This window comes from Haliotis rubra, unplaced genomic scaffold (assembly GCF_003918875.1).
Source record: "Haliotis rubra isolate DU_JTF1 unplaced genomic scaffold, ASM391887v1 Scf117, whole genome shotgun sequence".
Classification (NCBI taxonomy): domain Eukaryota; kingdom Metazoa; phylum Mollusca; class Gastropoda; order Lepetellida; family Haliotidae; genus Haliotis; species Haliotis rubra.
The window spans coordinates 1,086,595-1,114,384 of NW_025765081.1; the positions used below are offsets into that span (position 1 = coordinate 1,086,595).

Below are 27,790 nucleotides of genomic sequence, written 5' to 3' on the forward strand. Positions count from 1 at the left end.
CTGGCCGAGCCTTAGATACATCCAGGGTATAGTGGAGATTTATCGGAACATATACCCTGTGGCCGTATGCATATGTCGGGCGTAAATTCTAGTCCGGGCGTAAGTAAAATGTGCGTCTGGACGTAACGTAAACCGGTATGCACATATTAGACGTAGTTAAAGTTACGCCAGTCGCGGCGCTCTATATTTACGCCACCTACCCAGCAGGCGTAAGCCAGGCGTAGCCCTGTAATGGCGGCACTGGATGCCGAGGGTTGTTTTTCAGCCGCACATTTTCAAAAGGTTTGAAAAGTGAACGTAGTGCGAGAATTGCGCTCTTGTGGTCCTGGATCTGCGTACGGCTATAAAATTACACAGAAATGTAGAATATTTAATTTCCTATCTGTTGGTATAAATATAAGTGCGACTATCACTTTAAACTATCAATTTCTCGCTTTTTGTCGTGCACCGATAAAAGCACTCTGCTACGAATTTTTTAATTTGGCATCTTTACAGACAGTGTGAGCGAAGAAAATACAGCCTGATATCTGAACGACACAAGTGTATATAAAATGGGTTTACCGGTATGTGCTAATGCTTAACGTTACACGCTCAACATTAAAAATGACTTGCGATAAGTGCCAAAAATGGATTTTCTTCTATGACGTCAACCGACGACAGAGAGGTCATACACGTATAAAGATAACAGGGCATAACTCCGCTATGCTTAACACTAGGTCAATGTAACTCAGATCACTTTGAGAAAAGTTGTGGATACGGACGCTATATTTTCATTATGCTGTGTTCACGGTAAACCAAACTATTCCAATTCAAAGTTCAACAATGTGAGCGGATACGTTTTGGTAGTTTCACAATTTATAAGAAAAGATGGCAATGTACTACTTGAGAAAGCAGGTAATAGCGATTTGGATGACCATATCCGATATGTAAGTTAGTTCTTAGATTCCCATGTTCTCCTGTTTGTGTAGATGTATTATGACTAATTTTGCATCATTATTAACGGAGTACTAGCCATATCTTCAAATGTAATGAAATTACTGATAATAATACAACATTTTAGTTGACGTCATTGCTTGTTTTATGCATTTGCGACGTCGGAAAAAGACGACATTGGTTTGCTGATTAGTATATATCTTACCTAATTTCCATTAATTGTATAAAAGGTCTCGGCTTCTATGTCAGAATTTAACACTCTTTAGAGAAAACATAAAATGAATGATTTTACCAATTAAATAGTGTCCCGAATAGAACCCGGGTCTTCGGTGTGAGGAGTAACGCTTTAACCACTAGGCTACCCCACCGCCCCAGATGGCATCTGTATACTGATGTGATCCTTTGTTTGGCTGTAGAATGATGAATTGTCTACCAGATGCGATGTAACAGTAGTTTGGACAACAAATACAAACGACTACACAGAGCTCAGTCTAAGGAACCAGATAGTGCACATTGACATTCAAAATCAAATTGCATCTTGTAATTTATGCCCAGTGTCAGAAGTAATTCAAACCCTGTAGGATAATTTGCAATCTTTTCAAATTTCAATTTCCGTCAGAGTGAACCATTATTTTCAGTGCTTGATGTTGATTTTTTCTGCATTATCACCACAGACATTTTCAGTGGTAAAACACTGGATTTACTTTTATATGAGTCAGATAATTCACATGCCTCTGAAAAGACAGAAATATCACTTCTTTCATGTACCTCAATAGACTAACATCTAGTCTCTGAAATGAACATATTTACAGGAAAAATGTTCCTAAATTACGTTCATAAAATATCATAAAAACGAACCCTAAGACTTTCTAGAAACTGTGGTTATCTTGACTTGTCACATATTGTAGACTTGCAAAGGCTGTATTGGGTATATTTGTTTCAGGGTCTGTATGACAGACTAGTACCTCAAGAATACTCAATCTTACTGATTTACGGCTAGTAATAAATACAGTGGAAGCCCTCTAAACCGGCAGCCCTCCAATCCGGCATGCTCTCAATACCGGCACTAGAATTTTGTCCCAGCAGAAGCTACGTCATTTATGATCATATACATGCCCTCTAATCCGAAGTCAGTCTATTCCATATTTCGTCACAAAAAAGACCGCCAAATGACTGTTTGTACCGTAATTCACGCTTTTAAACCGGCATCCGGTATCTCGGCTCTCCTGTTAATTAGCTGAACGTGTATTAGCAACACAGTAGATTACCATCGGCATTAAGCTCATTGATGTTGCCTGATAAAAGGAGAAGATAAGGATTAGGCCTAAGTAGGTGAGACCTGCCTACCGAGTAAATTGTTGCTTTGGGGGATGTTATTTTTATTGATGAAAAATGAATATTGACATCAACACGTTGTTCAGTAACTTGTATTATAAATTAATTGTCGTGTGAATAAAAACAGTAAATTTGACAAAATTAACACACTGACACATGATTGTTTTTGACTGCCTGCAGTAATAACATGCCCATTTCTGACCTGTATGGCCCTGTTATGAAAGAGAAAGCTGTAAACTGAGAAAGAGAAAGCTATTCAGTTGCTTTAGAATTATATGTCAATAGCAAATTTCAAATTTTGTTTATGTATTTACACGCACCTGTCACTGAGTCGGCCATGTTGTTTACCGGTACTTCCTTTTCCGTGTGGTCATGCGCTATGATGTTCATCTAAAAATAGATAAAAGCACGCATGCGTTTCAGGACCCACAACAAACCTGCACATTGCTTCGGAAATACTCTGTACTTTGACCCTCAAGCTCCACTTTAAATAAAGTTTTGCCAGTCACGATCACAATGCTGCGGCATCTGAGGAGGCCACTGGTAAGTAATCTGAGTGTAAAACATATGCATGTTATCAGAAGATTGCAGTGCAACAACAATATTAGAAGATGTCAAAGAATTCGTTTTTCATATGAGAATGTGTTGATTAAAATATACGCTGGTAGAGGTTATAGCGCAAATGCTAACCACTATTGTCTTTCAGCAGAATAATATTTTGCAGTTGTTTACAACTGTTGAACCTGTTTACAAAGGTTATGAGGACAAGCGCCGCTGGGAATAGTACTGTCAGATTCACATTCGGCAAATGTTACTTGAAGTCCATACTCTCAACGGTAAATGGTGAACTTTGGTCGAATTTGTCTGCCAGCCGATAAACCCAAACAAACGTATTTAGGCTGAAGGGGTCGTTGTCGGCACAGGTACTACAGATATGTACCCCAGGTACATTTCTGTATACAGACATGTACCCTAAACAAAGACAAACTACAGAAACGTACCTGGTACCCTAAACGACAGACTAGTCCATATTCCGCAACCCAAAACCAAAACCGTATGTAGTTATTCCCGTTCAGCTGATTGGGAGTGGTGTACGTTGTGCACCGTGAAATACTCGTTACTGTGTATGCTCTTATACAACGCAATCAAATGCATCTAATACAACAGCATGACAGTTCCGATCAAGAAAACTCCACAATGTAAAATGGAATCGTCTAAGGGTACGTTTCTGTATTCTGATTTTGGCTAGGGTACACATCTGTAGTACCTGTGCTGACAACAACCCCTTCAGCCGTATTTAGTGTTGGAAAATACGCTACGTTTTGATTGAATGCATCTTTAGTGTCAGTTGTATTAGGTAACATGCAAGACTGATCCACTCTTTCCTTAGCCTCAGGATCTGTAAATGATGCAGAAGGGGTCGTTGTCTGGCGCGGGTTCTACAGATATGTACCCCAGGTACGTTTGTGTATACAGAATTGTACCCTAGCCAAACTCAGAATACAGAAATGCACCCTTGGACGATTCCATTCTGCATTGTGGAGTTTTCTTGATCGGAACTGTCATACTGGTGTATTAGATGCATTTGATTGCGTTATATAAGAGCATACACAGTAAAGAATATTTCACGGTGCACAACGTACACCACTCGCAATCAGTTGAACGGGAACAATTACATACGGTTTCGGTTTTGGGTTGCGGAATATGGACTCGTCCGTCGTTTAGGGTACCGGGTACGTTTCTGTAGTTTGTCTTTGTTTAGGGTACATGTCTGTATACAGAAACGTACCTGGGGTACATATCTGTAGTACCTGTGCCGAAAACGACCCCTTCAGCGTAAATGACAGTTCTGATGCAAATGCAAGCGACTCCATGTATTTCTAATTATTTGCATCCTGCCAGTGAGGGTAGTCTGTTCCACCCTTCAATGAAAAATATAATTTATGTCGGTCTCTTCTACAAGTATTGGGGCGATGGGGTAGTCTAGCAGTTCAAGAGCTCAATCGTCACACCGATCACCCAGGGTTAGATTCCCCCGAAGACCCAGGGTTAGATTCCCCACATGTGTGAAACCCATTTCTGGTGTCACCCATCCTGATGCTCCTGGAATATTGCTAAAACTAAAAACTCACACGCTCACTTACTCCCCAAGTATATCTAAACAAGTGTGAGATGAAAAGTTAAATGACAGGTTTTGTCATTCATCCCCAATTTGGTCTTGAAATTTCATAATATTGTTTCAATCATTACAGTTTATGTATAACATGTGTATATTAGTGAGGCTGAAGGGGTCATTGTCGGAACGACTACTACAGATAAGTACCTCGGTTTACTCCCAAAAGTTAGATGACCCAAAAGTCAGACATCCCAATTGTAAGACAAATCAACCAGGCGTGACTGTGATGACAACCTAGTCTTACCCCCTGATATAATGAACCTGTCCCATACACTCAGGTTATATAGAAACGGACCCAAGCCAAAATCAGGATACAGAAATGTAAGCTCTGATGATTCCATTCCGCTTTGCACCTTGTACTTGATCGAAAATGTCATACAGTTGTATGAGGTGCATTTGATTGCATTGAAAAAGGAATGAGCTGGCTCAGTGAGGAATATTTCATGACGCATGGTAGAGCAAACAGCAGCTAGTTTATTGTAGGAGACTCTTTGAAGTGATGATAGCTGACATGCATCGTGACGTCGGTTAACAAGGGTACGTTTGACAACAAGGAGGCAGACGAGAATGGCGAAGTGACGTCAATACAGTGTGACGTCATGCAAAAAGTGTACTTTATTGCCTGACAAAGTACTGTCGGTGCCTTTGATCTTTTAGCGAAGCATCTTAGAATTCCTCTTAATTACAACTGACAAATATCGACAGCTGTTACCAGAAGCAACGATGACATAACACAGTCATTACTTGACTCTGCATGACCGGCGAGAAGTGTACCTTCATAAATCATATGCTTGTAGATATGACTGATTACCATCCTATTTTCTTGAGATATAAAAACCTCAAACATTCCATGAGGATTTGTGACTGATATTTAGATATTGTTGTACTTACGATCGTGAATCTACATAGACAATTGATCCAAGCACCTCACATGTCATGAACTACACGTTAACTGTGGGTAGAAACAAGGTTTTCACTAGGGCTGCGTAATATAACGATTTACTGGTATTTACCGGTTCACACATGAAAACGATTCATATTCCGATAAGCTGATCAAAAAGCGGTATTTTGACATGCATTCAGAAAACTTCGTAACACTCGGAAATCTTGATGATTGTGGTAATGGTGGTGGGAATGATCAAGCATTAACTCGATTATAAGTATTATTTTTTTTAAACAACATCTTGCAATATATTGCAATACATATCGCAATATATGCTTTCGCACCGCAATATATCGCAATATGAAAATTGTCTGCAATACCCACCCCTAGTTTTCACTATCTCAGTATATATTTCAACAGTAGCAGAGTCAACACAATGACATGACATGCTCATGAGGTAGAATTTCTAGAGGTGTTTTCTGCTATCAGTATGTGTTGCACTGTTGCTTTCACTCTGACTCAACTGAACTTCTTAGACCAGAGAAGTAAAACAAGCACAGTCCAGGCGTTGACAAGTCCAGGATAAATTGCTGGGAATAAGATTCCACAGCTGAACAAGAAACTTGGAAGTCATTGGACAAGAAGAGATATTTGCTGTTAAAATTAAAAGTTTTTAATTACTAGTAATTAATTTTGAATTATCTGCAATTAATCCTTGAACTGATGGTGTGGGATTTTTATGATACCTGCTTCAGATTGAAACAGTTGCCATGGTGATTCTTTTCGAGAGATTCCTGGCAACTGCTTGTTGAGCTAGAGTTGCCAGAACATTCAGGCATGGAGTCCAAAACATCTGTAATCAGTTTTCTTGTCTTATCAGTGATCGAAACCTACATATTTACTCTGTAGTCTATCTATCATCACACATAACAGAGCCCTTAAAAGGGAAAACTGTTTACAACACCTCATGGTACCTAAACTATTGGTCAGTTTTTGTTTTTGTATTAATTGGACAAGCTTCAGTTTCTATGGCCAGGCATTTCTGGTGTCCCCCGCCATAATATTTCTGGAATATTGCTAAAAGCGTTGTAAAACTAGACTCACTCACTCATTCTATGGCCGATACATATAGGCCAATGATAATACACAAACAGTAAACCCTGTCAGTTTTATACAAACATTATTCACATTTTTTAGCATTGTTTGCTTTTGAAAAATCAATGGTCTTGATGTTGATCACTGGATTATCTGGTCCTGATTCAAGTAATTATAGGCCACTGCCATATAGCTGGAATACTACCGGGTACTAAGTGTGGCGTTAAACAACAAACAAACTTTTGTAGAATTTGTAAAATATGTCAATAGAATAAAATGCCTGAAGCATGAAAAGTGATAGGGGTATAAATGACATATTCACATTCAAAATCAATTATTGATTGATAAAAGAAGGATTGCAGCTGTTTTTCATTACTTAAAATCTCGAAATTAAAGCATAAATAGAGATGAAAAGTATTTTAATGAAATTTTTAAAAATATTTTAATGAAATAAAAGAATGAAAAGGGCAACTGCCATTTAAAATGCAATGGAATTTGATATTATAACAAAATTTATGGGAAAATTTTATCTTATTTTAAGGAATTGACAGCAAAAGTTTAAGTCAGTTTCGGTACTGTATGATTGGCATGAGGTTTTACAACAAGAAATATAGATTATTAACCTTGTGTGTTTCCGTATCATTAATATTATATATTAGGAATAAAAATTGTATTATGCGAGCCTTTTTTGAGTACAGGAAGCTGAACACACCAACCCAGTTCCGCACCAAATGTCACCTACCTGAAAATATCTCTGCACACATTCAACATTAGTCATTGTGTTAAAAAAGACAGCACTAAATGTTGAAAAATATGCTCAGTTTTATTTACTGGACGGATGTACATTTAAAAAACACAAAAATATTTCAGTAAATCATCCAATCACAGCTGTCAGATGATTCAGTCTGCACTGAAGGCTTGAGGCAATGTCATTTTTCATACATACTGATGTAATGCTCCTTGATATTGTGCTGTATCAAAAAACACCTACAAAGAAAAGTGTGAAAAGTGGATCTTAGCTGAGAGTGAGTGAGTTAAAGTTGATGTTGCAGCAGCATTATTCCAGTAATAAAGCAACAGTAACAACGTTTCTACCTACACAATTGTCATACATCGTGTCATTGTTATATTTACAAGAAAATTTGTAAAACATACTTTAATATAGAATCCTCATAGAGAGCTGGGAGTTCAGATATATAGTATAGGAGAAGTGATTTTATAGAAAATGAAACCTAATAAAGAATCAGTGAGGTTTATAGAAAGTGAAACAATTATTTTGTGTATAAGTTATGAGGCATTACAACTGTGAAAGCTAATGTATAAGTGATGAGGTTTCATTGTAATCGTGACACATAGTACAGAATATCGTAGCGACAGGATGTATGAGCAGCGAACTATATTACAAAAATAATTGAATACATAGGTAATGGAGATTGTAAGTATTGTTAAAACTGGTGATTCATTAGGTTTTATAAAGTTTATATATTTTATTTCGTTGTGGCAGAAAATTATTCCTCAAATAGCATTATATTTGACATGTAAGCACCAAAACAAGATGACATTTTCAAGTCAACGAATTACCATTGTGGGTGGGTGGGGGTATCAATGACCTTGTCCTCTTGGTTTTGTGGTGTTGAAATTTATATCATTCCCCAGAAACCTTTTGCACGTTAAAAAAAGATGCTGAATATGTACAAGCTTCAAAGCGGCCAAACAGTTTCATTTAGAGATTTAAAGAAATACTAGTTGATGCTCTAAACGTAATATTTATTGCGGTTTAACGAAAAGTCTGTACAAACAGTTGTGTGAATTTCTTTCCAAATACAAGTGGTGGAATATTTAAATTGAGATCAGTCAGTTTAATGGTGTCCATGCAAATACAGAGAGTGTATGTGATATGTCCATATTGAGAGGTATAACTTGGGGTAGAAGGCTTGATTGTTATGAGATTGGTTGGGCTCTGAACATGGAGCAAGAGTGTCATGTATAATTAGGAAACCTGATTTGCCACAGGAGTAAAATTTGCCTTGCAGGGTTGTGTCCCATAGTTGTGTCAGGATCTGATGATGGTAGGTTTGAATCCTAAATTTGCATCTGTTTGCAGCATGCCTTCACAAAATTAATGGATTCAGACCTGACTTCAGCCTTTCCTGAGCCTATCATGTGATATAACTAAAATGCTCTTGAAAATGGCATTGGAACAACTCACTCACTCACTCACTGATATGGGATAGTGATGTTGCTGTGTTGTTGTCAGGGTAACAATGCTGGTCTGATCCTGTCCAGAATGCAGACGGAACCGAGGATCAAGGCCATTGGGCGGATGTTTTCCGTCCAGGACTCCCTGCCCCGACTTCCTCTCCCACAGATAGATCAGACGCTACAGAAGTACCTGCGCACTGTACAGCCGTTAGTCAACGCTGACGACTACCGCCATACGGAAAAGGTTGGTTTGGCCTCAGATCTGGCCTGTTTTCTAACATGGCTATAGCCTTAAGGATGTTCTTGGATAACATCTGCAATGTAACTTAATTTATTGATTAGTTACATTTTGTGGGTAGTTCTAGTTTCTTGGATTGTGAGTTATTATGTTGTTAATGGGAGTCCCGTAATGGGATTCAAACCACAGACCTTGTGACCAAAGAGGTTAACCCCGTCAGTAAGCTGTGGAATGTACAGGGCAGAATAGTTCCTCGGTATTGTACATGTTTTTGGTTTAGATATACGTCTATAAATATAACCTTGATATATCTTTATGTCAAAATACAAATCCTGTCATGAATAACTTTGTCAAACACCAGGAATTGTTTCCGTTTTGCTCTGCGTGTAATCCTGTTTGTTGTTTGTGCTTTTTTTTTTTATCCTGTTTATTGTTTATCCTGTGTATTGAGCCCTGTATGGTATAGACTGGCACTCACAGGGGCGTGTCACGTTTAGAAACAACATTAGAAAGACATATGTATATAGACCCTACCCTAGTACTCTTTAAAAGGAAAGGGATGTAACGATGGAACCACCCCCTCCTCAATCAAAGTTAGATTTCACCACATAAACTATTTTAAGGCCCCCGTCGAGGCCTACGGATCGAAAGCCAGATGATTTCCCTACAAAATGAGCTATAAATGGTCACAATAGGATCATTATTTCAAAAGTTATACGCCACGACTCACCGAAAACAGCTACCTTCGCAATTCAAGCCAAAATCATGGACCACCCAAGACAGCGAAAACTCACCTTATAAATTCGTTTATTAATTCCAGCCACTTTGACAGCACCTATGTAGGGCTAGATTCAATCGGCAGCGGCATTCCACGGGTCTAAAACTTATTGCAACATCTACAAATCATTTCCTCGACAGTAAGCAGGCATTTTCTCCAAAACCACCGGTAATCATACTCACTTGTCGGCCATAGATGGCCTTGACATTCAAGTGATCTGAGCAGATCCGCAGAAACTGAATTGGGCCATCCGATTGGTGGAAAATATAATATACTGTAAGATTTTGACTGTTTGCTAATGGGCGTGAAATATGAACTTTGCAATATTCCTTCTATTTTGGTTGATGTACGGAACAGTAAATTGTTAAGAATAATTTTAGAGGTTGTAAAAATGCATTCGATATTGATTCATTTTTAGGAAATTATATTTATAAATATTTAACCTTGAAAATTATTCTTACCAAGTTACTGCTCAGGTCACTTAAATGTCAAGGCCATCTATGGCCGACATGTGAGTATGATTACCCATGGTTTTGGAGAAAATGCCTGCTTACTGTCGAGGAAATGATTTGTAGATGTTGCAATAAGCTTTAGACCCGTGGAATGCAGCTGCCGATTGAATCTAGCCCTACATAGGTGCTGTCAACGTGGCTGGAATTAATAAACGAATTTATAAGGTGAGTTTTCGCTGTCTTGGGTGATCCATGATTTTGGCTTGGAATTGCGAAGGTAGTTGTTTTCGGTGAGTCGTGACGTATAACTTTTGAAATAATAATCTGATTGTGACCATTTTTAGCTCATTTTGTAGGGAAATCATCTGGCTTTCGATCCGTAGGCCCTCGACGGGGGCCTTAAAAATAGTTTACGTGGTGAAATCTAACTTAGATTGAGGAGGGGCTTGTTCCATCGTTACATCCCTTTCCTTTTATATAGTACTAGGGTAGGGTCTATATACCTATATGTCTTTCTAACGCTGTTTCTAAGCATGACACGCCCCTGTGCTGGCATGGACCATGCCGTCAGAACATCCCATGTTACAGTATACATTGCTAGTGTTACTGGTTTCCAGCTTGTTGAAGCCTTCAAGAAGTCACCTGGCCCTGAGCTGCAAGCTCTGCTGGAAAAAAGGGCAACTGAAAAAGTAAACTGGGTAAGGATGGAACAATTCTCTATTTCATTTTACTGTGCTCCAGATAATTCTCTCAGCTGGTTGACCAGTGATAAGTACACGACTGGTCATTATCAGAGGAGTACCAGACATATTTTTTCAAACCAATAACAGGGGCGTAGCTACCATTACAAAAAAAAGCCCGGGCTTACACATGATTGTTGCTAATAAGGTTGGACAAGTCCTGAATACAATCTAAATATAAATCTTTGCAACCTATCGGGCTTACACAAAATATTTGGCTTGCTACACGCCTGAATAAGTACCATACTTCTGGTTCGTAGAATCGATGAATGGTATGATACCCTGCTGCCAATGTTGAAAGATGTCTACATTCAGATTTTGGTGGTAAACCAACAGGAGCCTGTTCGTGATGATACGGTCTGAGTGTGTTTTATTAGCCAATGACAGTGCAGGACTTGGATGAAATCCATTTGTGGTCACATGAACAATGATGAAATGACACATTCCTGGTTAGGAGGAACATTATACCCAATACAGTAAACAGAATATTAACAATTTTTAAGGAAAGTGTTTGACTGACTGACTGAGTTTGGATTTACACCGCTTTTAGCAATATTCCAGCAACATCACGGCGGGGAACACCAGAAATGGGCTTCACACATTGTACCCATGTGGGGATTGAACCCGGTCTTCGGCGTGACGAGCCAATGCTGTAACCACTAGGCTACCCCACCGCCCCAGAAAGTTTTAGAGATTAAAGGGTCATGGTATGGTAACAATTAATCCAAAGAAATGATTGTATTATTTGCCTGTGTATTTGATATGTTGGTAATTTGCAATCCAGCCATCTATCTTGAAGGCTGTTTGTCAACTCATCTTGCAGGATATCTCAAGGATATATCCTTAACTGTCATGCGGTAAAGGGTAAAGGGGCGATGTACGCCCACTGTGCCCACTTTTCTTAAAACAACAAAATGCAGTCACCTGTAGAACAATACGGGAATTAGTTATAGTCTGTTACAAGGTAAATCTGGTGACACCGTGACCACAAGTCTGAACAAATTGGTGAGCACTGACAAATGTCACAGTCATATATGTATATGATAAAACTAACCCCCACTTCATCATTCAACATCATGGCTAATACTCAAGTTGAGGTCAAGTACATTGATAATGAACAGGGTGGACACAATTTGATTTATGTCAACTATAAGTTTAGGGTTAGGACCAGAAGAATAATAAAGTCAAAGACCGAGTACAACAACATTCATAACCACGAGGTCGATCCAAACCGACTTTCTGTTGACAAGTTTTTGACTCATATCAGGTGGGAAGTCTTAGAAGCTGCCTTTTTAGACAACCAAAATGTATCCCAGTCTCAGACTATGTCACTGAATTCTGGCAGAGGGTAATGTACATTGGGACATCTGGAATCATCAAGCAGAGGCCCAGATAAGTTGCATATCCGGGTAAAATATGCATGGAAAATTTCCAATTACGCATTGAAAAATAATTGTTGCGTACCAATTACGCATTTAAAATGTTACATACACAAGAAGTTTAAAACAAATGCGTACAGAATATATTTATAAAAATCGCTTGCGTAATGAAAAAGACATCGATTGCTATCAAGTTGTACTGATAGTATAGGACTAGTGTTGTACTGTCAGTATAGGATGAGTGATTTTTTTATGAAATCATTTCCATTATATTTAAGTTGGTTTTGATTAAGTATGACATAAGGCAGAACATACCTGCTTAGTAAACTTACTCAATGACATAATACTTAGGTGAGTAAAATGACCGAAATACGCACATATTTGAAAGCAGTGGGTAACGGAAAATGAAATACCCACTCAACATTCATAATACCCACTCCAAAAAATACAGTGGGTACAGTACCCACATGAACTAGATCTTATCTGGAGCTCTGATCAAGGTTTATAAGTTAAGTATGTAGTTGATGACTTAAGAGTTAAGTAGACTATACTATATACCAGTGCCCACTAGCCTGATACAGACTATACCATAATCCCTCTGTTGTTTTAACACTGCCCATTTCCAAAAGTGGGCACAGTGGGAGTAAAGCAAAAGGGCTTTGGGGTAGCCTAGTGGTTAATGCCTTCATTGAAGGCCCGGGTTCGAATCCCCACATGGGTACGTGTGAAACCCATTTCTGGTGTTCCTCACCATGATAAAGATGGCATAAAACTGACTGACTCACTAACTAAAGGGTAAAGACCCATATTAACCTGTTGTTCACTGAAGCTGTTGTACTGGTCTGCCCTAGTTGTCTGACTGGTGGAAGGATGTGGCGTACCTCAGTATCCGCACCCCTGTTGTCATCGCCTCCAACCCGGCGGTCATCTTCCCTCGACAGGACTACAACGATAAGAAGGGTCAGCTGAGGTCAGTGACTTTGTATTAGTCGCAGATGAATATGCATTGTTTCTCTCCTCTCTATACAGCAGAGAACTGCACAATCTATCGGGGTTTATTTAATTGGTTAGCCTGTTTATATTACAGAATCTGTCAATTCACCAGAGCATCAGGGATTAGGAATGTGTTTGCTGTGTTTAAGCACCGAAAAATTCAATTTGAATCAGACAATGAGTGAGTTTAGTTTTCCGCAGCACTCAGCAGTATCTCAGCTATATGGCGGCAATCTGTAAATAATCGAGTCTGGACCAGACAATCCTGTTAAGCGCATCTTATGACAAGCATGGGTTACAGAAGATCAATTCTAACCCTGATCTTCACGGGTCTGGAATCAGACAGGTCAGTGATTGATGTTATGAATAAACTCAGACGTTATCAGGTGACAGGTATCAGCCATCTCACCAACCTGATACTCTAGATCACCTCATACGACCATCATGCAGAGTTTCACTGTAACACAGGAGCCCCGCGGGGGGGATCTGACACAGCTACACAGTTTGGGTTTATTCCTCTCTGTTGTGCAGATTCCGTGGCCTTTTCTGTGTTGTAGCTTCAAGACCACTTCAGTTGCTGACTGATGTTGTCTGTCAACAGTGTTTGCTGTCTTTACTCATATTTCAGTAGGATGATGTACGAGATGAAAATCTTTCTTTTCCAGATTTGCTGCCAAGGTGATTGCTGGGGTCATTGATTACAAAATTACGATTGATGAGTAAGTAAACTTACGTCTGACATATCTTACACCCTAATCACTAGAGGTACTGAGAGACAACCACCAAAGGAGAACAATTGACCAAGATGTTGAAGTGAACCTATTTGTTCCAGGTCTGTGTGAAAGGTAGTGTGAAATGTGTCTGTGATTTATCGACAGTTGCAGCAGCGTTTCAGGTCTTTGTGAAATATGACCAGCGTGCGAAATAGTTTCAAAATTTTGCTTTGCCTGAAAGTTGCTGGCCCACAAAATAATTCACTAGCCCGAAATTTGAATGTAGACACGGGTTTCTTCATTCATTAACCTGTTAATATGATGAACATATTTATTATGTATTATAACAGAGAGTTAGAGAGAGTGATATATTTACAAAATGACCCCATGAAAATTCACCAGCCAGTCAGGTCAGTGAATGTGGAGATTTACTGGTCCGACTGGATTTTTACTAGCCACAGGCTAGCAGGCCGGTGGCTATTTTCGCACACTGAATATGACTGTGTTTTACAGGCAGACCCTGCCGGTGGAGCTGTTGGGTGGCAAACCTCTGTGTATGATCCAGTACTACACCATCCTGGGCGGCTGCCGCATCCCGGGGGTAAAGAGGGACTCCCACGTCCTTTACCCGTCCACTGATCCCAACCCCCCACGGCATATTACCGTCATGCACAAGAATCAGGTAGGAAGATGCTACTGACAGTGTTATTTAAACTGAACAGAATTTGTTTTAAATTAAACAACATCAGAACATTAAATATGTTTATGACTGCAATCATGATAATAATATCTTGGGTTTGACGAAGGCAGGACTTGATCTTCAGGATCAGATGGTCAGGGTCGTTGACTTGACTTGCATGTCATTGTATCCCAATGTTCATGATATCAATCACTGGATTGTCTGGTTCAGACTTGTGATTATCTACAGATCGCTCTCAATGTATAGCTGAATATTGTTGAGTACAGCTCTTAACAACAAATAACCAACCACTGAAGACCCGGTTCGATTCCCCACATGGGTACAATGTGTGAAACCCATTTCTGGTGTCCCCGCCATGATATTGTTGGAATAGTGCTAAAAGCGGTGTAAAACTAAACTCACTCACTCACTTTCCTATTTATCACAGCAGATCACTAACATGGCAGTTAAACATTGTGATTGTTACACTGAAACACCTCAACAAGACACAGTAATGGTACTGGCAGGTGATTGTTGTGTGACCTCATGGACTAGACCCAGTGTTCATTCCTGCCTCTCTAAAAAGTGAGCCTATGGCCCAGCAGCCCTCAGTTATGTGGGTCATTTTGGAAATAGATGAATTTACTTGACTTAAGCTTCATTCAAGACTTTTTATTTTATTTTTTATATTTTTTTCAGTCTGACATATTTCAGTCTGACATACCTTGTTAGTGCAGTGTTATGATGAATGTGTACCTGTCTACAGCTGTTCTCTGTGGATGTGTACGGCAACGACAACCGCCCTCTCAATGTGGAGCAGATCTACGAGCAGCTGAAGAAGATCGTGGAGATGTCCCCCAATGCCGCACCCTCCATCGGCGTCCTGACTATGGGGGACCGGACCAGCTGGGCCAAGACCTACAAGCACCTGGTCAAGGGTGAGGTCACCTCAGTACACTTCATAGCTCCTTGTGTGAGGGGGTAGAGTATGTCCCCATCAGCCAATCTGAAATAGATATCTGTGTTGACTCAAAGCCATATCTGTGTTGACTCGATGGTATGTTGTAAGCTGCGACGATGTTTGACTGTTTGATTGCTAGCACTTGACCAGATTGCCAACAACAACCACAAACACCTTGTCAGGTCAAAAAGCTGCAGAAAACTGCTTCTTTGTGAGGGTTTGGGGTCTAAATATTTCACTCTAATAACCTATCCAGCACATTCATCTGTAGTTACATTGCAGTTTTCAAAACAGTAACTTCATACATAAAGACCAACAAACATTTAACACAGATGAATGATTCACATTCATCATATGTTCTTCTTGGGAGTGTTAGGCCGATGTTAACTGTATAGCCACATACTGGCCGTGTTCCTACACTCACATCCAAGTCTTGGCCAATGTTCACACCTCGTAACATGGTTGATTTTGTTTCCTTGGAATCTGATGGCTAAGCACTTTTCTAATTATATCAATCATTGGTTTGTCAGATCCAGATTTGACTGTTTGCAGGCTGCCATCACAGGTCAATCTGCTGTTGTCGCAAACTCGTCTAATGACAGCACCAGTTGGACTCAATTTAATATTCTCCCCCTGAGGGTTTAGTTGTCAGACTTGGTGACATGTGTGATTACCTGGCCTGGATTGGTCCTCTTGCTGTGTATCACAGGTATATCTGGCTATTTGAAGGTCACTAATATTGTCATTACACAGGATTCATCTGCTCGCTCCCCTGTCAGTGTGAAGCTGTCCTTTCCACATATTTCTTATTGTGAGCATCCTGACTGGTACCAAACTCTCTCAGAATCTTTTATAGAACATTAATACAGTGCATACATTGACATGTGGGATGCTGGTGATGTTTTCAGACAAGGCCAACAAGACTGCCATGGAGAGCCTGCAGAGAAGCATCTTTGTGATGTGCCTTGACAGTACCGGGCCGCAGCCCACTGATGAGGACCACGCCAACTCCCTCGCCATCACTCAGATGCTGCACGGCGGAGGCAGTGCGTATAACTCGGGCAACCGCTGGTTTGACAAGACATTGCAGGTTAGTTCCCGAGTTTGTGTTTCATATGATTATGGAATTCCAGAATCTAAAGAGAACCTATGTTCGTAAGTCACCAGGATGAAATTGAGCCTGACTGTGTCATATGTAAACTTTGTATAATTAAAAACCACAGTAATCTGAGCTGCCAGGAAGTGACATCTTCAGGATGTTCTCGTTCCCTCTGATGAGATGTTTGATGTTGTGTGGAACCATGTTGTAATCTATTTCTGTTTCCCTGACAGTTTGTTGTTGGTGAGAACGGAGTGTGCGGCCTGAACTATGAGCACACCACAGCGGAGGGGCCTCCGATCGCGGCCATCATGGACCACGTTCTCACATTCTGGTCAGTCAGTGGCTCATCTCAGGTCTTTGAAATTTTGTAATGGAAAATTGAAGGCAGGGTGTTGAAGACATGGACATTGGTTCAGAATTAAATGTCATGAAAGCTGCATGGACACCTTACAATGTCCAGTAATTGACAAGTCAGTGGACAGGATTGGAATACCATGACATGTGTCAACCATGACATGTGTTTTAGATTTCTCTCAGTCTACCAGTGATTCAGTTAAAAAGTACCCATGAATACAGCTTTGTGGAATGTTGATGCAATGAGCTGAATACATTGTATCTTAATAAAGTTGATGAAATAAATAACAAATATCAATGCAGATACACAATGAATGTTTTTGAAGCCAGTAAGTGTAGTAACAGGATTAAGTTAAAACTGTGATAACATGATCCCTACCTTTGATACTGGATGATAAATTGCAAAACTAACATCATCATCACATCCTGGATATCTGAACCATTATATTAGTATATATTTTATATCCGATAAACATCGTCTTGTAACCATCTAGGGTGTTGACAACACCTGCTGTGTTTATATGAGCTGTAACACTTGGATCTGATTGTTGTATTGGTGGCAGTGAGAAGAATGAGGAGATGGGACTGAAGGCAGGTGGCATGACGGACGTGCGGAAGTTGCCGCTCAACTACTCGCAGGAGCTGCTGAAGGACATCGAGGAGGCTAAAGTACACGCAGACAGGTAACACAGGTTGTTCTGCACACCGCAGTACTCCATATAGATGATGGCAGGCAGCAAATAATCATGGACAGTTCTAACTACCCAGTTGGGATACAGTAATGTGCATTAGGACAACCTGATGCTGTTTGTTGCCTCTTACAAAAGCATGAGTTGCAGCAGACCCATTCCTATCTTGATTGTCCTGGGTTGTATGTTGAAGTTACATATATAATCAATCAACACAGAGCTCCAGATAAGATTTAGCTCATGTGGGTACTGTACCCACTGTATTCTTTTTGGAGTGGGTATTATGAATGTTGAGTGGGTATTTCATTTTCCATTACCCACTGCTTTCAAATATGTGCGTATTTCAGTCATTTTACTCACCTACGTATATGTCATTGAGTAAGTTTACTAAGCAGGTATGTTCTGCCTTATGTCATACCTAATCAAAACCAACTTTAATATAATGGAAATAATTTCATAAAAAATCACTCATCCTATACTGACAGTACAACACTAGTCCTATACTAACAGTACAACTTGATAGCAATCGATGTCTTTTTCATTACGCAAGCGATTTTTATAAATATATTCTGTACGCATTTGTTTTAAACTTTTTGTGTATGTAACATTTTAAATGCGTAATTGGTACGCAGCAATTATTTTTTCAATGCGTAATTGGAAATTTTCTATGGCGTATTTTACCCAGATACGCAGCTTATCTGGGCCTCTTATAAATTATATTTAGATGTGCAATTATTTATTATCCTGACACGACACAACTCAGTCACCTTCTTCTCTTCAAGAACACAACACAGATCCCAGAGCATGCCGCTCCTTGTTTCCCTCAGTTTGATGTCAAGTCGAGGGATGTTGTCTCAGGATAAATAACATCACTGGTGGAAACATTGCGTTTATGTTTTTCGACGGATATAATGTCTCAGTTCGACTCACAATTAAACAGCGACACGGCAACGTTCGCAATGTTTACATTCCCACAATGCATTTAAGTTGTAGAATGAATGAATCCACATGTTTGTTATGAATGAAAAAATAGTTACGTCAGAATGTGACCTAATTGAGAGGTCATTGGTTATCCAATCAAATCGTTAGAATCTCAGGTCAAGTCGTTACGACACAGGTCAACGCGATATGACACTCATGTGACGTACGAGATTAGTATGCAACTACCCATACGTTGACATATGCCAGAACATCAACTGCTGTCACGTACAAACACTGTAAACTTACAACAATCTGTTTATGTCTGTGTTGTGTTCCAGCATGGCGAACGACGTGGACATGCGAGGGTTGACGTACGAGGGGTACGGCAAGAACTTCCCCAAGTCCCAGCGACTCAGTCCTGATGGTTACATCCAGATAGCCATGCAGCTGGCCTACTTCAAGTACGTGAGGAGGAGGGGAGGCTCCAAGTTCATATCACAATATTCACAGTAACCAGGGACCTTGCCTACATTAAAATTGCCAAGCTAACTATCATTTACTTCCAGTAAATGTCAATTATGTCACTTGATTAGGTTGTCAGTCAAGCAGAGTGTTACAGAAATGCTTTAAAGGAATAGCATCAAATAGTGACATGTTATTATTAAATGACAAATAGAGACATGTTATAACGTTGTGCACAATCCATCTATAATAATGCCACAATCTAAGTTGTCAAATAGATAACAAATTTTAATGCACCTTGTACCCAAAAACCCAACTAAGCGGCTCACTGTTGTGTACAGCCTCTGGAAATACAATCCGCTGACTTGTGCGGCAATCTACATCATCAGAAGGTCGTCTCCTATTGTTATAAAGTTCCTGTTAGGCCCTGGATTTCTTGCCACTTCCCCCTTAACTTGGTGCAACGTCTGTCAAGTGAATGTCTTCCTTATGCTGTTTGTTTGAACAAAAGGACGTAACTCCCAACATGGGAGTCATTACACAAGCAATTCTACATGTTGATACAGTTCACTTTCAATAGTTAATTTGGGGTGTTAAATGGGTTGTTTTGTTGTGGTTATATGTAGCTGTCTTCATCAATAAATACAACTCAGAGTCTTGATTCATGTCCGTAAATGATTGTAGTCGTCAGATGCAGATGATCTGTGAAACTTTACAGTTACTGTCATGACGGTAAGATACTTGAGAGATCAGGTAATATTGTAACATATTTACCCACAACAGATTGTATGGCAAGCCATGTGCCACGTACGAGACGGCATCACTGCGCCGGTTCAAGCTGGGACGCACCGATACCATCAGATCTTGTTCGGTTGACTCCTTCAATTTCACCAAGGCCATGCTGGACAGCTCCATATCACGGGAGGTGAAGGTCGACCTCTTCAAGAAGGCTGTCATGGCTCACAGAAAGTACACGGATGAGGTCTGCTTTAAATCATTCTCTTCTGTTTCAGGAGAAAGTCTTCCTCTTCATTTCATGCCCGATGATATAGATAGCTTTCTGTTACAAGAAATTGAGTTACTTTTCAGTTACAGTTCTGATGAAATGAAAAGGTTGCTGGGCACTTTGTGGAACAAATTTCCGAATATCTGTGCACTTATTGTTCTGATGTAGAAGAGATGCCGTTAAAAAATCGGTTGCATGCTTGCAGATTTGTAGTGGTACTAAAACAATTTAGACATGGAAACCAATATTGATGAGAACTGCATAACCATGGTTGCCAAGCCCGGAACTCTACTGTGGGAGAATTGACTACTCTACTGTGTATTTTTCAGGCTATTAACGGCAGTGGAATCGACCGTCACCTTCTGGGGTGGAAGCTAGCAGCAGTGGAGGCTGGCATGAACATCCCCGATCTCCACATGGATGGCTCCTTCGCCACCAGCCTGTACTTCAAGATATCCACTAGCCAGGTACAGTCTTGTCCGTCTTCCACCGTGATGCTGTTCAGTTAGGGGTGATTGGGTGGTTCAGGTGTTTGCTTGTCTTGCTGAAGACATGGGTTCAGGTATTCACCTGGGTATACCGGTAATGTGTGAAGCCCACTTTTGGTGTCCCCAACCAGGGCATTAATAGGATAGAGCAAAAAGTTGTATAAAATCATACCCACACACTCACCCTATGTACAGTAAGCTTTTGTTAAGTATACGCATTTCAACTACGATATAGTTTACTGTCATAATCCCTGTAAAGTACCTAGCTCTCTATGCTGGTAGAAACTCCTCTATAAGATCAGCCAGATACGATGCTATCCTTGTTTATTGTGTGTTGTGACTGTCATCATGTGCATGTTACCAGACCAGATGAAATGTTGCAGTCCAGAATTTACTGGGCTGATGAACAAAAGTAACGAAAGGGTAAACTTTACGATCACAACAAACATTTCTTTGTCACTCTAACTCGTGTATTTATTCAAGTCTTATTCATACATGTCTGAGACCCGTGAAGATCCGGGTTAGAATTGGTCTTCAGCAACCCATGCTTGTTGTAAACAGCAACTGACAGGATGCTGATGATGTCATTCACTGGATTGTCTGGTCCAGACTCGATTATTTACAGACCACCGTCCTATAACTGAAATATTGCTGAGTTAAACAGTAAACAAACATACATACATACAAATCTGAACACAGGTGGGTATTTTACACCCAGTATAACTGTGTGTTCTTTGTTGATCAGGTTGCTGCCAAGCATGATGCGGTGATGGCGTTCGGTGCCGTCGTCCCTGACGGCTACGGCATCTGCTACAACCCTCAGAACACAAAGATCAACTTCTCTGTGTCGTCATATTTCAACAGTCCGGAGACCGACTCCAAACGCTATGAAACAGCACTGAAGGAGAGCCTGGACGACCTGCAGACTTTACTGGGACCTCCTCAAGCCAAGTTGTAACCTGGTGTATGACTTGGTGTGTGACCTTGTATGTGATGTGTGTGACCTGACTGTATGTATGGCTGCAGATTGAGTCACACTGGTGTATCTACATCAGTGTGTACCATCATGACATGAGCGTGGAAAAAGATGCTAGAAAACGTCAAAATTTTGTCCTTGATCCCCACCTTCTGTAACTGTTTGTGTCCATATTTTGTAAACCGTTTTGCTGCTGTCCATATGTTTTGTGTCTTTCTCATCTCCAGTCTCCCAGCAAAACAGCAGAAGAGAAATAGAAGTGAAAAAATATTTTTTATCAGATTGTGTGTCTTATTTTATCTCATATTAAAGTTACTTGGTAATATTTTATGATGTAGATTGAGTCACTCTGCTTTAGAAACAATGTTTAAAGGTCACATGCAACCAAAAAATCAAACATAATTAAAACACAATTATCACTTATTCATGACATATAATATATATTGCTGATTATGAAAAAACATATAAACAAAATTATAAGCGTACAATCGCAAATCAAAAAGGCAATATTTTGTACTTGGGTTTACTTCCCAAGAAACGAAGCAGCCGGGATACCGAACCCAGTCAGAGCGGTAGGGTGTGCACTCAAGTAAGAAGAACGTGTGGTGAAATAGACAAATGAAATCATATAAACAGTTAAATCGGTAATCTACTGTCATAACATATAAAAAGCTCGCGCCTGTGAAATATGAACAAAACATTAGAAAAATAGCTCACACCAAAGCCTTCACCGAGTATTCACCGGACAACCCGCTTCGAAGCTGCACGAACCTATTTCACTGCGCATGTGCTATGAGCCAAGCCCAGCTGTTGAAACCACTTTTTCCCCCAAGCTCGTGGGGAAAATTAGTGAATCGTTTGAACTCCGATTTCGCGATTTTTTCATTGCGTTGTTTTTCAACTTTATAAGTTGAATTTGCATTTTTGACGATTTGTTTCGGTAAGTCCATACCGAAAGGTATCAGAATCTGCAAAGTTGTGTTTTTGCGTTGTATGTGACCTTTAATAAATATAGATAAGGGGAGACAATGCTGACCTGTTTTGTAGGAGTGTTTCAGGGGAGTTAAAGTATTTTTTGTATAACATGAGGACATAGATTATAACATGGCAGGGAAAATAGAGACAACAAAACATCCTGTTATTTCATGTTGAATAAATACTCGGGGCGAATGGGAGATGGGTAACACAGGAATAATACGGACAGCCAAGCAGGAGTTGCTGAAACGTTCTTGATGTGTGTGTGTGCATGGTGAAGGTAAATCTCGAAATGTCACATGGGTTTGTAATACAACATCTTGTCTACCAAAGGTTCTGATGTTCGTGTTATGCTTCTTAACTGAATCAAACCAAGGAACTTGTTTTCAGAGTTAATGGTCAGTATGTATGCAAAATTGGTTTGCTCAGTGAAGAATGTTGTCTTTATTCTTGGCAGTGTTAAATATGATGCTCAGTATACCTACCCTCCATTGTATTATGGCTGAAGAAAGAGTATGGCGTTCAGTCCCAAACGTGCTTGTAACGCATGTTTTATTTGGGATTACACTTTCTCAGTAAAGTACAGATTCTAGTACTTTTGTTGGTTGAGTCCCACTCTCAGATTCAGGCACCTAATCGCCAGCACACAAAGTCAGCAATCTAACCCACTGCTGCTTCCACTAAAATATCATAGTTGTACAACTGGTAATCTAGATTACATGCTTTGTGAACCCACCGACAAGTGTTGCTTGACGAAATCCTTACATGTCTATTTTGGCAATTTTGTTGTCATTGCTAGATACAGTGTTGTGTCAGCAGGTGTAAAGAGACACAATCTGAGTCAGCTGTTTCATATGTAGATTTGGAGATCCTTCACAGAGAAAGTGAATTACTGCCCTTTTGTTACTCATATACTGACATACCAAGTATCTGTGAGACAGTGGACCTGTGAATATACAGATTATTGTACCACCTCCAGAACTGTAAGTATAATCATGATGATACATGCATGCAATGCTAATAATCATTATATTGTGTCATAATAGAATTGCTGAAAGTTCATGCATAATTCTGAAAACTTTCCTTTCATTTCTGTAAATATATGGCCACAGGAAAGTATATATATTTTCAGACTCCATGCCAGTCTGTTGTATCTGATTCAGCCTGTATAATAATGTGATGTACTGTCATTGCTTCATTCTTTATATTGTACGGCAATAGGAAAGCATCACTGAAAAAATACTTGCATGAGTTTTCATGTGGATGTATCTTTTTCTGTTCTTTTATAAATGATGACAATTTTGCAAATAACCTGGCATTAACACTGAGTTATCAGGGCAATCGGATCTCTTTAAGTTTTTGAGTGGTTTGGATCTTCCGTGACTGCAGAAGATGCAAACCAGTGAAAACTCATATCCTTGCTCCGTGTAGCAACAGATTATATAGTGTCTGTCTCCATAGCAACACTTCCAGACTAGTCAGAACTAGGATTCCTGTTGTGTAAGGGATCTCCAGCTTTATTGTGATACCTCCTGAATTGTATATATATCACAACATTCCCCTGGGGATCTGTGTTGTTACGGTTGTGAATGTATACTTGTTTCAGAACTTAGATTCTGACAGAGGTTGATGTCTGCTGGTGACATTGATTCCTATCAATGGATTATTTTGCCCAAAAAATATTTTTGCAATAAAACAGTTTGAAAAATAGCTTCTAGGGCTTTAAAGGAGGTCAAACCATTGTCACAGCTATGTCATTGTAAAGCTCTGACTTTCTCCACCTGACAGACTGTCCCCAGTTTCTCATTCTTCCTGAAGAGCAGACTGATATAGGAAGTTTTGATGTGTCGAAATAGTGTGATTGTTGCTCATGATGTCAGCCATTTGATTGGCTGAACCATTTACTGCCATCCTTCAGGACTCGCATTGCGGTAAACCTTCACTAACCCCTGCATCCATTCACATGATTCGTACGATCACAAATGATCTATTATAGATTTCTATAAGCTGATAGACTGGCAACACTGCTAGGTCTAACCTACCAATCAGAATGCCAGTTACAGCAGTATCTAACCTACCAATCAGAATGCCAGTTACAGCAGTATCTAACCTACCAATCAGAATGCCAGTTACAGCAGTATCTAACCTACCAATCAGAATGCCAGTTACAGCAGTATCTAACCTACCAATCAGAATGCCAGTTACAGCAGTATCTAACCTACCAATCAGAATGCCAGTTACAGCAGTATCAACAGTATCAACAGCATAGTGGCCTGTATCATGACTGATCCAGTTTGGTCTTGAGATAATAGTAGTCACCTCCCTTACCCTTTTCATTGGGTCCATGTTTGATCATCTGTAAAATGTTAATGAAAAATCAAGGGCAATTCTTTGTGATAGCAAGAATCCTGGGGATGGGGCCAGGGGTTAGTGCAGGTTTGCGGCAATGGTAGAGCTGTGACAATATTTCATAGTATCAATAATCGTGATACTTTATCTTACCATAAATATGTCGATATTTTTTTTCGTATTGTGATATGTATTGTTGACCTTGAAATTGTTATTTTTCACTAGAAATTGATGGTTTATATGTCAAAATTTCACTGTTACTTGATATCAAAATATACTTTTTAAAGAAAATAACTGAAGATAGTATATCGTGATATTGTTTAGTGCCTTATCCATTAACTGTTTAACTGTCAGTTCAGTCAGATTTACTTCGGTTGAGGTATCAACTGACATGTTTTGTATAGCAAGGGGAGACCTGGTTATCATCATCATCATCATCATCTTTATTGTTTTCAAGGCCAAATGACCAATTGTTCATATAAATATATACAGAAAAATGTGAACATGTGCCTTACAATTGTTGTAGATGGATCTTAAAGACATTATATAAGTATTTTCCTAATATAAACAAAGTATTTGTATCATTGGAATTCAGTAACTGTTTAAAAGTATCTGGATGTATGTCATTTCTCATCTTCTGATACATTACAGAATATTTAGCATCATTTTCAGCATTACAAAAACCTTTCTAACATTTTGTACACTTATATGATTCAGATTTATTCATGCCTTTCTGTACATATTTGTATGAATAATGGGTCATTTGACCTTGAAAACAAATGATGATGAGGAGGAGGACGATGACTTGGTTATGTAATCTTAAAGGGACATGTTTTTGTACTAAGTCAATAAGGCAGAAGGATGTCTTCTTGCATTTAAATAGTGTGAAATCGCATATGTCACTTCAGCATCCGATATTTTCAAGTTTGAATATCAGTTTCGGGAACCCCTATTGGAGGCAGTCATGCAGAGTGAATGATTGTGAATGAAAGCAGTTAGCCTTGTCTGAGTGCAGTGTGTGAACCTGAACCTTCATTTAAAGGTGGGATTGTCACTGTCAAAAAGTCTGGGTAGGGGTGTTTTAGTATTGGCTGCTGAGGATATGTTTGTTAGCTGAGGCCATAAATAGTTTGCAGAATTGCTGCCTGAAGACGTTTGTGGGGCAGGTTAAGACCGTCTTATATAGTTATAGAGAGATGTTAGAACGCTGTGTGATGAAATAATATGTAAACAGAACCTTAATTAGTGCGTTACCATGCATTTGTTTATGTGCAGTTTTATAATAAACAGGGAATGAACATGTTTGATTTTGTGTCATTGATATGCTGAATGGCTTGAAACAAGTGAACAGAAACATTAAGTCAGGACAGTTTGTGTCAGTGTATTGCCAGATTCCATGATGAGTAATTTACCCAGCAATCTGGCAACGTAATGGTGGAACTGATCACCTAGGTCGATTGTGCGTGGTCATACCTCCAGGGATGGGTGATGTTCATAATATCATTCATTGTTTGTCAGCTCACCTGATTGTGTGACGTCATACCTCGTATAGGGGATATTCATATTATCAGTCATTGGTTTATCTGGTACAGTGAGTGAGTGGGTTTAGTTTTACGCTGCAATATTCCACCAATATTCCAGCTATATGGCGGCGGTGTGTAATCAATCGGACCTGGACAAGACAATCCAGTGATTAACAGCATGAACATCGATCTACGCAATTGGGATACGTGTCAACCAAGTCAGCGAGCCCGACCCCGTTAGTCTCCTCTTACGACAAGCATGAGTTAGTGAAGATCAGTTCTAACCTGATCGTCACGAGTTGTTATTCAGTTTGTTCAGACTGTTTGTCGTGGGTTATTGTCCAAGTTAGGGCTAACAAAGAAACAGTCACACTCATACAACCCTTTCACGGCAAGAACCAGCTACTACAGACTGCTTTGTTGCCTAAATGAGACAGAATTTACGTTCTATTATTGCAAGCTAGGGAGTTATCAACCCGTGAAGGAACAGCTAGGTTAGAACTGGTCTTACCCATTGCTTGTAAAGCCAACGAGATGGGGCGATCAAACTTGCGGTGACACACGCACGCACGCACGCACGCGCACACACACAGAGAGAGAGAGGTCCCAGGCTTGCTGACCAGGGTGCCGTTGTACAAAACAACCTTAGTGCTAAGACTACCTTAAGTCTATGTTAAAGTATGGGAGTTACGGTCACCTTAGCGCTAAGATCGCTTTACACAACGGAACCCTGGTTAACGAGTCGTAACCCAATCGTGCAGATCGATGCTCATTGGATGTCTGGTCCGGACTAAATCATCTACAGGCTGTCGTCATAAAGGGGAAATATTACTGAGAGCGGCGTTAAACAACAACAAATTTGCGTTCACAGACTTTGTAGAAACGTTCTAGTGACTTCCTTCAAGATTTATTTCAGTACAGAGTGGTGCAAAAAGTATTCCGACACTTGACGTAATTTCCATAGACTTACATTATAATTTAGTGTAGCATAAATAATTGTCATGAATTTTATTTTCGTAAGGTCCAAGTGAAAATTTGCACATTTGTGACGAATCATCTTACCTATAATCACATAATTTCTGTTAAATTTTTCGTTGCTTATTTATTGAATGGCAAAAATTTAATCAACATATTACAGTGCCGTAAACTCCTTCAACATGGCGGCCTTTGGGATTGTGCATTGTGGAACCACAAGTACCTTGATGATGTCATTAGTTTAATAGTGGTCGGAAAATTGAACTGAGATTATGCACGCAGAACAGAGATCATTTCAAATTTGCCTGTCAAATGTTTGGAAGATCCGTCCTAAACTAGCATAAAATTATTTATGCTACGTTGAAATAACATGTAAGTGTATGGAAATTACGTCAACTGTCCGAATACTTTTT

The 27,790-nt window shown here is 39.6% G+C and overlaps 2 protein-coding genes across 3 annotated transcripts in view; one reads left to right on the plus strand and one right to left on the minus strand.

Moving 5' to 3' along the window:
• LOC124257571 (serine/threonine-protein phosphatase 2A activator-like) overlaps positions 1–3,307 on the minus strand; it is a 22,759-nt gene extending 19,452 nt beyond the window's left edge. The window contains 2 exon segments of the mRNA XM_046691672.1: positions 2,589–2,658; positions 3,270–3,307. Coding sequence (XP_046547628.1) covers positions 2,589–2,658 — 70 coding nt within the window. The 5' untranslated portion in view covers positions 3,270–3,307.
• LOC124257554 (carnitine O-acetyltransferase-like) overlaps positions 1–21,939 on the plus strand; it is a 26,517-nt gene extending 4,578 nt beyond the window's left edge. The window contains exons 1-14 of one of the 2 annotated variants that reach the window (XM_046691656.1): positions 2,686–2,811; positions 8,680–8,868; positions 10,710–10,790; positions 13,063–13,181; positions 13,870–13,923; positions 14,431–14,599; positions 15,363–15,534; positions 16,466–16,647; positions 16,890–16,990; positions 17,577–17,696; positions 18,962–19,084; positions 19,869–20,067; positions 20,421–20,558; positions 21,325–21,939. In XM_046691656.1, coding sequence (XP_046547612.1) covers positions 2,785–2,811; positions 8,680–8,868; positions 10,710–10,790; positions 13,063–13,181; positions 13,870–13,923; positions 14,431–14,599; positions 15,363–15,534; positions 16,466–16,647; positions 16,890–16,990; positions 17,577–17,696; positions 18,962–19,084; positions 19,869–20,067; positions 20,421–20,558; positions 21,325–21,537 — 1,887 coding nt within the window. In that variant the 5' untranslated portion in view covers positions 2,686–2,784 and the 3' untranslated portion in view covers positions 21,538–21,939. Of the gene's footprint in view, positions 1–2,685; positions 2,812–8,679; positions 8,869–10,709; positions 10,791–13,062; positions 13,182–13,869; positions 13,924–14,430; positions 14,600–15,362; positions 15,535–16,465; positions 16,648–16,889; positions 16,991–17,576; positions 17,697–18,961; positions 19,085–19,868; positions 20,068–20,420; positions 20,559–21,324 lie in introns of those variants that run through there. The other variant, XM_046691664.1, reaches the window with a different exon arrangement.
• The last annotated feature ends 5,851 nt before the right edge of the window (positions 21,940–27,790 follow it).